General features: G+C 36.2%; 1 protein-coding gene across 1 annotated transcript; it reads left to right on the top strand.

Moving 5' to 3' along the window:
• Positions 1-686: 686 nt before the first annotated feature.
• LOC120309741 (vomeronasal type-2 receptor 26-like) lies at positions 687-14,607 on the top strand. The gene is made up of 7 exons (XM_039347264.1): positions 687-773; positions 2,814-2,938; positions 4,060-4,351; positions 5,113-5,955; positions 10,058-10,285; positions 12,252-12,378; positions 13,706-14,607. Exons 1-7 carry the CDS (start codon positions 687-689, stop codon positions 14,605-14,607), a joined length of 2,604 nt encoding a protein of 867 aa, XP_039203198.1.
• The last annotated feature ends 217 nt before the right edge of the window (positions 14,608-14,824 follow it).

Consider the following 14,824-nt stretch of genomic DNA (forward strand, 5'->3'; position numbering starts at 1 on the left):
TACATTAATGGTGTATCAGAGGCAACAGCTAGAATATTGGCCCTCTTTAATGTAAAAGTGGCCCATAGACCAGATCAAACTCTACGATCTAAGATCATGCACCCAAAAGATCCATTCCCCAATGAAGAAAAATCTGCAATAATTTATAAGATCGAGTGTAAGGACTGTTCCTGTAACTTTGTTGGGGAGACCACAAAAAGATTAAAAACTAGGGTGCATGAGCATGCACTAGCGGTCAGAAGAAAGGAACAGCATTCACAGATTTGGGCCCACATGAACGATCATGGGCATGAATTTGACCTTAATGGTGCACAGCCCATATCTAGGGACACTACTAAGGGGGGCTGTCTACTTAAAGAAGCCTGGTTTTCTGATGGCGACTCCATCAATCGCCATATAAAGCTTTGCCTGGCATACCAAACATTTAAGATATGGGAACAACAACACCTGAATCCACAACAAAGACAATTGGCACATCCCTCACAAAATCAGAGGGAAGAAAGAATAGAGGAGATAACCCATCCACAGGATAAACAATCTATAAGAACAGAGAAAGAACAAGAAATATCTCCCCCCCAGCTATCACAGATAAGCATATTTCAACTCACCCCATAAAAAGGGGAAACAACAATAGGGGTGAACAACAAAGGGGGTTGGATGATAGCCCATGGGACACCTGCTTCACGATGCCCGCCAACATGAGGGGAGAGATGGGTTATCCTACTGATGTGAATAGGAAAGGAAAACAGAGACCTATGATGGAAAGTGATGTGGTGAGGCCCTGCACGTGTGCAAAAAAGCAAAAGAACTGATGAACCCAATGTGCAAGCAAGTAATGAGGAGCCTCAAGAGGAGGGTGACAACTAGAAGCAGTACAGCATACTCACGGACACCTGAGGAGGAAAACAGCATCCCTGGGTGGAGGAATGTGTGCAGGAATGCAGCCACCAGGGATTACGCTGATAGATGTTCAGACCCGCTTGACACACACCCTCCCTCAAACGCATGCAAACATAGCCAGTCCAGGGAGGATCTAACAGACCACGGAATGGGGCTAGAGAGGATGACAGATGTGAGAGTGGGCAAACAGAAATGGAGAGTGGTTGGATCCAGGAGGAAGGAAACAACAACTTCGGAGGGCATCAACACAATAAAGGACGTGGGCCCTTTAAGAAACCAGATTGAGAGAACGGATGGACTGGTAACTAGGTCAAGGAGCCGAGCGCAAAGCCACCCGGCAGCATAAGAAGGACTCCCAGCAATCTTGCATCATGCTCTGATGATGTCGGTAGTGTTGACTGATGAAAGATTTAGCTTTTAATTAAACAAGTTTTGTTTTTAGTATTATCCTGGTGTTCGGATTATTTTATAGCATGGATTTACCCAGGATTCGTATTTTTAGCATAATTAGAGACTATATATATATATATATATATATATATATATATATATATATATATATATATATATATATATATATATAGTTTTGTTTTGTTTCCCAACTATGGTGCCCATAGTAAAATGTATATAGTTTTGTTTTGTTTTGTTTCCCTACTATGGTGCCCATAGTAAAATGTAAACATTATACCATTCCCTATGGACAAGTCTTTGAACATTGTAATTATGTTAGATTATTACAGTTTATCCTTCCTCTACCAAACCTAGATGCATTTTCTCCAGCCAGTGAGCTCCTTCATATGAAAGTTTTTATAAAATATTGAGATGCATTTGAAAGTAAAAAATAAGCTCCAAAAGATAAGCAGGGTCCAATCAGTCTGATGCTTCATTTTATCAGAAGAATCCAGGACTGTTACATCTGATGATAAGGATCTTCAGAATTTGTTTGGATCAAAAATTTTGTAATGAACTAACCTAATTAGGGGACTGGAGGCTAAAGCATATAAGGAACAGCTGCTGGAACTGGGTATGTCTAGTTTAATGAAGAGAAGGACGAAGGGGGATATGATAGCAGTGTTCCAATATCTCAGGGGCTGCCACAAAGAAGAGGGAGTCAAGCTATTTTCCAAAGCACCTGAAGGCAGGACAAGAAGCAATGATGGAAACTAATCAAGGAGAGAAGCAACCTAGAACTAAGGAGAAACTTCCTGACAGTTAGAACAATTAAATAGTGGAACAACCTGCCTCCAGAAGCCTGCCTCCAGAAGTGGTGAATGCTCCAACACTGGAAGTCTTTAAGAAGAGACTGGACAGCCATTTGTCCAAAATGGTATAGGGTTTCCTGCATGAGCAGGGGGTTGGATTAGATGACTTCCAAGGTCCCTTCCAACTTTATTATTATTGTTATTACTATTATTATTATCATTATTATTACTACTACTATTATTACTATTACCATTACCATTACTATTATTACATTGTTTTTCTCAGACTAATATATTGAGAATAAGCTGCTTATTTCTATCATACATTCTGATTTATATGCTGAAGTTCTGCACTCAAAATGTATTGCAAATTTTAAAAGAACCAAGAGAAAATATGCATTTTGGTGGAATGTATCTAACATGTATTTTAGGGTAATTGCATATATTCAAAGAAAAATCCAATTTTATTAAAATTGTGGGCTGATTGAAATATGATTTTATTATCTTTTTAAAATTTACAGTATAATATAGAGTGAACACTGGCAAAATATGTAGAGTTGAAGAATATTCTGCACTGGACAGTGTCTCAAAGCAATGCATGCCATGGAAAGAGTATTTTTGCTGCAGCTTTTCCTTTGGCAACTGCTCCATCTGGTTCTAGCTAATTTCAAGGCACAGGATAACATCTGCTCTATGAGTGATCCCTTCCAGTTCCCATATGAGTATTCCAAACCAGGGGATATAATAATCGGAGGGATTGCTGCACAATTTGATTGCCTGTTGGAAATAAGCAACTTTGAGGAAAATCCCAAAACAAAGGTGGTAGAAGAACTCATGTAAGGAAATTTCATCTGGAGGTAGCAGTGATTGGAAATAGGAAGTATTCTGAATGTGATCTAGTTAAAAAAAAAAGCTAGAAAAAAGTGTTTTTGAAATGCTTGTTATTATTAGACTTAGAGAAATAAATTTTAATTCATTGTTTCTACATTCTATTTCTATATCGTGTCAAAGTTTTGCTTTTTCTATCCCTTGATAATTCTTATCCTACCATTTCCTCCAATGTAGTATTTATGTTTATTACTATTTCTTTCAGATTTCATCTTCTTCCTCCCAAAGAAAAATAACATTTCTATGTTCATTTTTGAGCACTTTTAAATCATTTTCCTTTTTAAAAAGGATCATAATGTTATATATTATTGTTCAAATTTATACATATTTCAATTTATATTGATTTTTTATAATTTATTAGGGTCAAGCAAATATGTTGATCTGTTTAAAGGTACCTGTGACTGTATAAATATCTGTATAAATATCTACGTTTTTACATGTTCTATTGGCATTACATAGATTACATGCTTTCTACAGATATGAGTTACAGTGCACAATAATACAATACACCTCACTAATTCATTTTAAACATTCATTTTAATAAGGATGAATCAATTAATTATTTCACCTTCTTGTTTTGGGAAGGGGGGAACAAAATTCATAAGGTACATCTTCTTTTCCCTTTGGGTTGGAGACCAACCTACAATCTCAGAAAAAAAGTGAACATTGGATACATCCTACTTTTGAATTAGTTTCCAGTGTGCCATAGCTGGGAGCAGACAGTGAAAAAGAGAGGAGAGAGCGATGAGGGATAAAAAAAAGAGAAGAGAAGAGAAGAGAAGAGAGGAGAGGAGAGGAAAGGAGAGGAGAGGAGAGGAGAGGAGAGGAGAGGAGAGGAGAGGAGAGGAGAAGAGAGGAGAGAAGTATATATAACTTAAAACTGAGTCACAAAAACATAAAAGTTATGTTATTTGTCAAACAGTACTTAAAGTATGTCTATGAAAATTCATATCTATATAAGCCTATTTATTTGTGACTTTTCAAATGTTTAACTTTGTTTTTAGATGCAGTAATATGCATTCAACATAATGTGGTAGTTATTTCATATGTTGTATAATTTTTCTCTTAGGGCAATATTAAAGAATTACCAGCATGTACTTTCGTTAATGTTTGCTGTGAAGCAGATCAATGAGAATCCCAAAATATTACCAAATATCAGCATAGGGTTCCACATATATGATAGCTACCATAATGCAAAGATGTCTTATCAGAACACCCTGAAACTTCTGTCTGCCCAGAGGAAGACTATTCCAAATTACAACTGCAAGAAGCAAACTAATTTGATAGCTGTCATTGGAGGACTTGATGCAAAAGTCTCTCTTCATATGGCTACTGTTTTAAGCATCTATAAGTTCCCACAGGTATATGCAGGTCAGCCATGAAGTTTACAGTGCAATGCTGCTTGTTCAGCTAATATAAACTGAAAATTTCTGTGTGAACTGAATAATGGTGGTTATGGTCAATAAATATATGAGGTAAAAATAATGTTTGGAACTAGCCATCCCTTTGGGAAAAAGGGAGAGGGGGACTACCAGTCTTTTTTGGTAAATCTTTAAGGAATAATCACATTGAGAGTTTAAATAATGTAATTTAAGGAGAGTTATGGAAACCATTTTCAGATCTCCTCTCTAGCTTCACATTTCACCAAAAAGTATTAGATGCGGATATGATCAGCCAAATTTATATCTCACCCATTTAAGTTCTAAAGTTTTTAACAACAATTTAGCTTTGAAGAATTCTTAAACCTTGAAATGCTTACATTATGTAATCTCGAGCTGTTTAATAAAATTGCATCCTCATATGGATTTTGGAAAAGATTCCCATTCTTTTCTTTTGTACTCTTTTCTGGAAAAAGGAGGGGTTGGTGGTTTCCCAAAAAGTATTAGTTCTTGCCTCAAAATCTTTTATCAGGACAGTTATTGAGAACTAAACTTATGCCCTTTATAGGGAAAAATTATGTTTCAGAATGTTAAAATCAATCCTTTAGTTTAAAAAAGGACAATTTTCTTCAGATATATGTTTACCCAACAGGAAATAATTGTGATAATTTATGGCCATTTATTATAATTCTACCTATCTTTCTTTCTTTTAATATCTTTTTGTTTCTTTGGCTTTTGCTTAGATTGCTTGCTGTGTGTTTGCTCCAGTGATGAACGTTAAAATACAGCTCCCTTTTTTCTACCGGATGATCCCTAGTGAAACAAATCAATATGTGGGACTTATTCAGCTGCTCCTTTTTTTCCAATGGAAATGGATTGGAATTGTTTCACCAGATGATGATAAAGGAGAAAAATTTGTGCAGACAATGTTACCCATGCTTTCCCAGAATGCAATCTGTGCGGCAATCATTGAAAGAACACTAACCCTTTCTGGTGTTTTAGAGAATTTTGAGTCATTTGAACCTGTTTTTAAAATGGCTGCATCATTATCCAAACCTAATGTTAAGGTCTATATTGTAAATGCAGATCCCCAAGCTATCTCATGCTTGAAATGGCTAGTATATATTTATGAGAGCACACAAAGGTCAATACAAGTAACCATAGGCAAGGTGTGGCTTATGACAGCCCAGTGGGATTTCTCATCAGAGACACTTCACCGAGATTTTAATATACATTTTTTTCATGGTGCCTTATCTTTAGCAAGTCACTCAAAAGAAGTGCTGGGATTTACAGAATTTTTGCGTTCTCTACAACCTACTTGGTCAAAAGGAGATGGGTTTATCAGGATCTTCTGGGAACAAGCATTCAACTGCCTATTTCCTAATTCTAATGAAGGCAAAGAGAACAATAATTCTTGCACTGGAAAGGAGAACTTGGAAAATCTTCCTGGAACTCTCTTTGAAATAACTATGACCAGTCAAAGCTACAGCATCTACAATGCAGTCCATGCCATAGCACATGCTTTGCATAAGATGTTCTTATCTTCCACTCATAGGTTAGATCCCACAGATCTGTTACATTGGCAGGTAATTTTTTTTCAAAATGTAATTGTTTATCTAATATCTATTGCTTCTGAAAACAATAGGTATTGTTTATCAAAAAGTCTATATTTCTTTTCAAGATGCTGTTTTAAAACTTTATATCTTGTCTGTGATGAAATAGCTTTCTTTCCCAGGCATCACAGGTCACATAGAAGCAATGAAACTATATTCTAGTTTATTGGACTAATCCAATATTTCTTTTTCTCTTCTTGTAATCTATCTATCTGTCCGTCTGTCCGTCTGTCCGTCTGTCTGTTTGTCTGCCTGCCTGTCTGTCCCTCATAGAACTTAGTATACAGCATATGTGCAATTTTTAATAATAATTAAATAATAATAGCAACAGCAACAACAATAACAACAATAATAATGATATTAATAATAATAACCATAAGTCAATGAAGAAGGCAGCTTTACTTGGAACAACCTATATGCTGTGGCAAGATATTTAATACTATCTGCCTATATCTAGTCCTTGGGAAAAACACAATACAGTAGCTGGATAAAAAGCCAAACTCTCTCTAAACACCTGACTGACTTTGTAAATAGCCATAATAATGAACATCACATAAGCTGATTAAAAACAACATATAACAAAGTAGAAACAATGGTACACTGGAATATTTGTATGTAATGCAATTTGCCTGCAAGCAAAAAATGGTGGTACTATAAAACACATAAATAATAATAATAATAATAATAATAATAATAATAATAATAATAATAATAATAATATATATAGCCAAGATATTGTAATGGAGTTTGGCTTGGACAAATGTGCCACACTTACTATCAAACAAGGAAAAATAATGAAAACTGAAGGAATCAAGATGCCCCACGAAAATAACATTAAGAGTTTGGATGAGGAAGAGTACTACAAATACTTGGGTATCCTTCAAGCTGACAACATCAAGCACACTGAAGTCAAGAAAAAGATTAGAGGTGAATACATCAAGAGAGTGAAGAAGATCTTAAAATCCAAACTCAATGGAGGAAATACCATAAAGGCAATCAACACCTGGGCAATCCCAGTCATTAGGTACACAGATGGAATAGTGGACTGGACTCAAGCAGAACTAAAAGCAATGGATAGGCAGACCAGAAAAATAATGACAAGGAATCATGCCCTTCATCCATGCAGTGACATTGATAGACTTTATCTACCAAGGCAAATAGGTGGGCGTGGAATGCTACAAGTACATCAGATGGTTGAAGAAGAAAAAATGGCTTTGGAAGAATATCTGAAGAACAATGATGAAGATGCACTGAAATTAATATATCAGGAAGGTTTACTAACTACTGGAGAGACCAAAGTGGCCTACAAGAAAGACCAAATGAAGAACAGAATAGAGGCATGGGAAGACAAAGCACTACATGCCAATACATTAAAAAAATAGCTGGGAAAGCAGATAATAATAAAACCTGGCAATGGCTAAGAGCAGGAAAATTGAAGAAAGAGACCGAGGGACTAATTCTGGCTGCACAAGACCAAGCCTAAGGACAAATGCATACAAAGTCAAAATTGAGAAGACAGCAACAGACAGTAAGTGCCGCCTATGCAAAGAAGCTGAAGAAACAGTGGACCACTTGGTAAGCTGTTGCAAGAAGATCGCACACACTGATTACAAGCAGCGGCATGACAAAGTAGCAACAATGGTGCATTGGAAGATCTGCAAAAAATATCATTTGCCTGTAAGCAAAAACTGGTGGATCATAAAATAGAGAAAGTCATAGAAAATGATAAAATTAAACTGCTCTGGGACTTCAGAATTCAAACAGACAAGCACCTGCAACATAACACCCCAGACTTAACAATTGTCGATAAGAAAGACAAAAAAGTCTGGATAGTGGATGTGGCAGTGCCTGGAGACAGCAGAATAGACGAGAAAGAACTGGAGAAGATAACAAAATACAAAGACTACAAATAGAAATAGAAAGACTGTGGCAAAAGCAAGCAAGGGTAGTACCAATAGTGATAGGCTCCTTGGGTGCAATCCCAAAACAACTGGGGCACCACTTGAACACCATTGGCATTGACAAATTCGCTATTAGTCAATTGCAAAAGGCGGCCTTACTAGGAACTGCTTCCATCCTGCGATGATATCTGTAATACCATCAAACATCCACATCTGCCTATCCCAGGTCCTGGGTAAGGACTCGATAGGTAGACAAAATGCCAAATCCAGTCTGAACATCTGGTTGACTGTGCGATGATCGATAATAATAGTAATAGGAAATCAAGAATTTAAACAGATAAGCACCAGCCTCATATCACCTCATACTTAACAATTATTGATAAGAAAGACAAAAATCTGAATAGTACGTTCTGCAATATCTAGAAACAGCAAAACAGAAGAGAAAGAATTGGAGAAACCTACAAAATACAAACACTGTAAATAAAAGTATTATGACTGGCAAAAGAAAGAAAATATAGTATCAATAGTAATAGGCATAGTGGTGCAATCTCAAAACTTTTGAATCACTTCTTGAACACTATCAACATTGATAAAATGACCCTCATTCAATTTTAAAAGGCAGCTTACATCCTGTGACAGTACCTTTGACACTATGAAAAATAACATCTGCCTTTCCCAGGTTCTTGGGAAAGACTCAATAGAAAGACAAAATGCCAAAACTCGTCTAAACATCTGGCTAACGTATATGCTTTGTATGCTCTCAGAGACTTTGGACAGCACATTAGCCACCAGAGTGCAAGGGTTATTAAATCTTTGTCTCCTGATGAAGGATAAAGTATTCCTTTCCTTTGTTTTCTATTTATATGGATTGATGACAGAAGTCAACATGGGACATACAGTAGTATATCTCTTTTTTGAGCTTCTGAAAGAACATTGTACAAAAACATGTTTCAAACATTTTGTCACTGTTGTCATGGGACAGTTCTGCTATGAGCAAATTTTGAATCCTTCCTGCTCCTACATTTAGGAAAACAAGTAAAGGAAAGTTATGAGAAAAATATGCAAAATCAATGTCAATTTACATGAAAAAAGCTGTAATTCTAATTTATATTGATTTGGAAGAGAACTTTGGCCTTACCTTTACACAGGGGTTACAGTGTATCATATATTCCAGGGAAAACAAAAAGGATTGGGAAAAAATGCAACAGTAAATGAGAGTAAATGAATTTCATTTCTACACATATCTATATCTGATTTCAGTTGCTGAAACCATAGTTGTACGCTTAGTTTAATAACACATGGAAACCAGAGAACTGGTCCCAGGGATGTTCCCATATTCAGTTTTCCTATACTTCTATACAAAATTACCTGACTGCCACTTTTTTAATAATGTAAAAGATCAGAATTGAAGATATTTGGTAGATTTCATTTCAAGCATAACCAGGCTTCATATCGACACATATAATGTGTTTCAAGTTTATTTAGAAAGTTGATAAATATCAACCATTTCAAAATGATAAACCTGAATTCTCATTTGAGATTGAAATTTAATTTAAATATGTTCTTCATGCACTATTCTGGAATAAAGTGGGATTGTATTCTTTCCCCTATATTTTTCAAAGACCAAGGTCCAAAAACACTTGAAAACTATTTTAACATAATATTAAGTGAAAATATATTAGAGATAATAATTGCATTTTAACTCAAACTCTCAAAAGTATGGACTGTTGGATTTCTCACTAGCAATTATAAAGAAATACGTAAGTAACCATACTAATGCTAAAATGATAAAACAGGAAAATAACTTGTATCATGTTTGATTTGTACTCCTTGGCCTATTTTTGTGGATGCCAATGACCAATTATTGGGGATATGAAAATGAGGGTATTATTATACTCTGAGGCTTTTCATCAAATTCCCAAATCCTTCTATGTACCTGCCACATGAACTGAATCAGATTAGACTGATGTGTATTGATTCATATAATATAGCCTTTTATATTATTAATTTTAATCATTTTATTTCACATATTAAAATAATAATTTAACAATAGTGAAAGAAACTACTTATTAAAATGAAGGATGCAGGACATGTATTGCTTTTTTTTGTAGACTATATTAATAACATAATCCAAAATAGAAGCTTTAATGTTTTAAAGTTGTTTTTCATTTTAGCTTCACCATTTTCTGAAGACCATGTCATTTAACCATAGTGCTGAAGATACTGTATCTTTTGATGAAAATGGTGAATTAGTAGCTGGACTTGATGTAATCAACTGGGTCACTTTCCCAAACAAATCTCTTCTTCGTGTGAAAGTGGGATGGCTGGATCCACAAGCTTTAAGTGATCATCAATTAACTATTCATGAGGAGGCCATCACATGGCACAGTTCATTTAATCAGGTGAAGTACAAACATTATTTCAAATGTGCAATGCTAAAATGGAAAGTGTCTTGTCTTTCTAATTCATAAATGATTTACTTCTAAGAAGTAAATCGTTCTTATTTTCTTATACTAACATACTATTATTATTATTTAGAAAAAAAAACTAGTTTTTAATTCTAAATGAACTATAAACAGGCAAGGAGGAGGCAATAAGAAAAAAAATATGTTATGCACCATGAAAATCAGGAGATCCAGATAGTTCAAATGGGTATAAAGATTTATTGTAACTTAAGCTTTCTACAAGAATCTGAAGTACTAGCGGCCAAGGGAAATTAGTGGGAGGTAAGAGTAGAAGTAATTCATGGTGGGCTGGATTTAGATCTCTTGTGGGAGTGAAGGGACTCATGACTGATGCTGCGTTTGATCCTTCCCTCAGGCTCAGTCCAGTCATCTACAAAATATTCACCATTCTTTTGATTTGGGTTATTTACGATCTCAACAACATAATATTGTTTTAGAATTTATAAAATGTACTCTTTTATCACTTTCTATTCATACAATATTAAATCTGATTCATTTGGTGTTCAACTTGTTGATATCCAAAGGACCTTTATAAAGTGATAACATTCTAATCTAACAGGCAAAGCGAATAATAACAAGATTGGCAATTGAAGGAAAATTGAAGAATAAAAAACACTAATCAAAGCAATAGCCCTTAGTCTTATATACTACTTCACAGTGCTTTACAGCCCTCTCTAAGTGGTTTACAGAGTCAGCGTATTGCCCTCAATAATCTGGGTCCTCATTTTACCGACCTTGGAAGGGTGGAAGGCTGAGTCAACCTTGAGCTGGTGAGTCTCGAACTGCCAAACTGCTGGCAGCCAGCAGAAGTAGCCTGCAGTACTGCATTCTAACCACTGCACCACCAAAGGCTGCACAAGACCAAGCCTTAATAACAAATGCATACAAAGCCAGAATTGAAAAGACAGCCACAGACAGCAAATGCCATTTCTAGAAAGAAGATGAAGAAACAGTGGATCACCTAGTTAGTTGCTGCAAGCTTGCACAGACTGATTACAAGCAATATAAAGCAGCAGTAATGGTGTATTGGAAGAAGTACCATTGGCCTACAAGCGAGAACTAGTGGGGCTATAACATAAAGAAAGTCATAGAAAAATGAAGAAACTACATTGTTTGGAACTTTAGAATTCCAGCAGACAGGCACCTGCCACAAAACACCCCACACTCAACAATTGTTGATAAACAAGACAAAAAAAAGTCTGGAAAGTAGATATGGCAGTATCTGGAAACAGCAGAATAAAAGAGAAAGAACTGGAGAAGATAACAAAATACAAAGACCAGCAAATAGGAATAAAACAACTCTGCCAAAAGAAAGCAAAGGTAGTACCAATTGTAACAGATGTTTTGTGTACAATCTCAAATCAACTGGAGCACTACCAGCATTGACAAAATCAACCTCAGTCAATTGCAAAAGGCAACTTTACTTGGACCAGCTTATATTTTGTGATGATACCTTTAACACATTAAACATCAATATCTGCCTATCCCAGATCATTCAGAAAGACTTGATAGGTGAATGAAAATGTTAAATCCAATCTGTACATCTGGCTGACTGTGTGAGAAACCATAATAATGAACTTATAATATTTAGTGTGGGGACTGAGGACTATATCATTTATACAGAATAATTAAGATTATTGGCTAAAGGGACATGTAATAGTATACATTAAATATAATATAAATCTTGAAAAGCAGAGAAATCCTGGGACCATTAGCTGTGATTAATATGTTTAGGAATTGTAGTTTTTGACCCAATGTTGAATTTCCAAACTCACCTAGATCTTAATTTTCCTACTCAGTTACAAAAAAATGCTTCCCAGATTAAAAAAATATTCTATAGTATGTAGACTACTATATTTTAAAGGACAAGCTTACTGTATTTATTTCTTTGCCCTGTTGATAGATCCTGCCCATTGCTCTGTGTAATGAGAAATGCCATCCAGGTTACAGACGAAAAAAGAAAGAAGGAGAAGCATTTTGCTGCTACGATTGTGTTCCCTGTTTAGAAGGGAAAATTTCAGACCAGAAAGGTAGGAAACATAATAATCAATATTATGGATTAAAAATTGAATAGACATAGGTAGGAAAAAGAAAACAAAACAATTTCTTTACTGGTACTAAGGTCAATAAAAAAACCCTGAAATGTTAAAAAACTCACACTAACAATATAGAAAGCACGTCTTCATTCTCCAGAATCTGCAAAAAAACAAAATATTTATAGAGCATTTTGATATATCCCCAGAATAAGGCATCACTGTCACATGGAGATTTGATAGGTAGATACTTGGGGGAGGGAGGGAGACAGTGAGATAGATAGATAGATAGATAGATAGATAGATAGATAGATAGGTAGGTAGGTAGGTAGGTAGGTAGGTAGGTAGGTAGGTAGGTAGGCAGGAAGGCAGGCAGGCAGGCAGGCAGGCAGGCAGACAGACAGACAGATGGACAGATAAGATATCCCAAGACAAAAAAAGAGCTTTCCCTTCCTCCTAGGACAGTGATGGCGAACCTTTCAGAGACCGAGTACCCAAAAACTGGCCCCGCACCTGCTCCATCTCCCTGCCCCGCCCCCCGCTCTGCCCCCCATCCCCTGCCCCGTCTGCCCATAGAACCACTCATCACCTCCAGGGCCCACCGCAGATCACCCAGGCAGCCCAGCAGCACTATGATGGCCACACCCTCTGCCTGTGCCCTGCAGCATCAACTGCATGATGGGGTGCAAGGGCAGAGTCTTGTCTATGCTGCCTGGTTGCCATGTCCTTGGCTGTACTGTTCTGTGTGGGCCATGCTCAGGGGCGACTCTCTTTCAAGGGGCTGCTGGAGAGGAGAGGGGTCCTGGGAGGAGGCAAGGCTGGGCAATGGCATGTATGCTCACAGAGAGGGCTCCGAGTGCCACCTCTGGCACCCGTGCCATAGGTTCGCCACCACTGTCCTAGGACATGCTTACTTTTCTTTAAGAATTTGGGTCAAAGCAATAAATTGTTACAAACCATAATTAGAAATCATTAATGATACTAATGAAAATCTACAATAGGTTTAGAACACAAAATGCTTATTAAGTGTTAGATGTGAAGAATAATCATTCACAATAATATATGTGCCATTAGGTCAGTTCTATAAAATAAATACACAACATTCTTAGAAATATATATACTTGTAAAGAAGCAGATCACAGAAATTGGCTCTTGACTTCAGAGTAAAATGACCCAAATAAAATTAAGAGAAAATCAGCTATACTTAATAGTCTGCCAAGTCACACTTAATTTCTGTTTTTTGTCAAAAATTTCTATGTAAAACTTGGCAGAAAAGGCCAATCGGTTCATTGCCTTATAAATCTGCTTATATTTATATTTTCAGACATGGACAACTGTTTTCAGTGCCCAGAAAATCAATTTCCAAATGAGAACAAAAATCAATGTATTGCCAAGAGATTACATTTTCTCTCTTTCCTGCATCCTTTGGGGATTACTTTAGCATTTTTGACTCTCTCTTTTGTTCTGCTCACAATTCTGATACTAGGAGTTTTCATCAAGAACCAGAACACTCCCATTGTCAAAGCCAACAATAGGGACCTCACCTACTGTCTGCTCATCTCCTTATTGTTTTGTTTTCTCTGCTCCTTGTTATTTATTGGCCAGCCACAAAGACAGATTTGTTATTTACGACAAATTACTTTTGGTATCATCTTCACAGTAGCTGTTTCTTGTATATTAGCAAAAACAATAACTGTAGTTGTAGCTTTTATGGCTACCAAGCCAGGATCTAGGATGAGGAAATGGGTTGGGAGAAGATTGACCATTCTCATCCTGTTTGGTTGCTCCTTCATTCAGACTAGTATTTGTGCTGTATGGCTATGTGTAGATCCTCCTTTCCTAGAGTTTGATATGTATTCCCTCCCTGGAGCAATTCTAGTGCAATGCAATGAAGGATCACTTGGTATGTTTTATTATGTCCTGGGCTACTTGGGATTTTTGGCTATTGTCAGCTTCACTGTGGCTTTCCTAGCCAGGAAATTGCCGGATAGTTTCAATGAAGCCAAGTTCATCACTTTCAGCATGCTGGTCTTCTGCAGTGTTTGGCTGTCCTTCATTCCTTCATATCAGAGCACTAATGGAGAATATATGGTGGCTGTGGAGATCTTCTCTATCTTGGCATCTGATGCTGGATTATTAAGTTGTATCTTTTTCCCTAAATGTTACATCATTATCCTAAAACCTGAACTGAACATCAAGGAACAGTTGATAAAGAGAAATTCTTAAGCAGAAATTTCAATTTGTAATAATCAAGAATAGTATGAAATTATTACAGAAGCCACTAGGTTGTTTCCAATTTTTGAGGCATTTCTAATAGCATAATCCTTAGTAGACTTATGTAAATAATAAAATAATAAATAATAAAATTTGCAAATAAGCAGAAATTTCAATTTATAATAATCTAGAATATTAAACTATTCAAATATTCCATTACAGAAGCCAC

The sequence above is a fragment of the Crotalus tigris genome, unplaced genomic scaffold, assembly GCF_016545835.1.
Source record: "Crotalus tigris isolate CLP2741 ecotype Arizona unplaced genomic scaffold, ASM1654583v1 scf7180000018058.1502924, whole genome shotgun sequence".
NCBI classification, from domain to species: domain Eukaryota; kingdom Metazoa; phylum Chordata; class Lepidosauria; order Squamata; family Viperidae; genus Crotalus; species Crotalus tigris.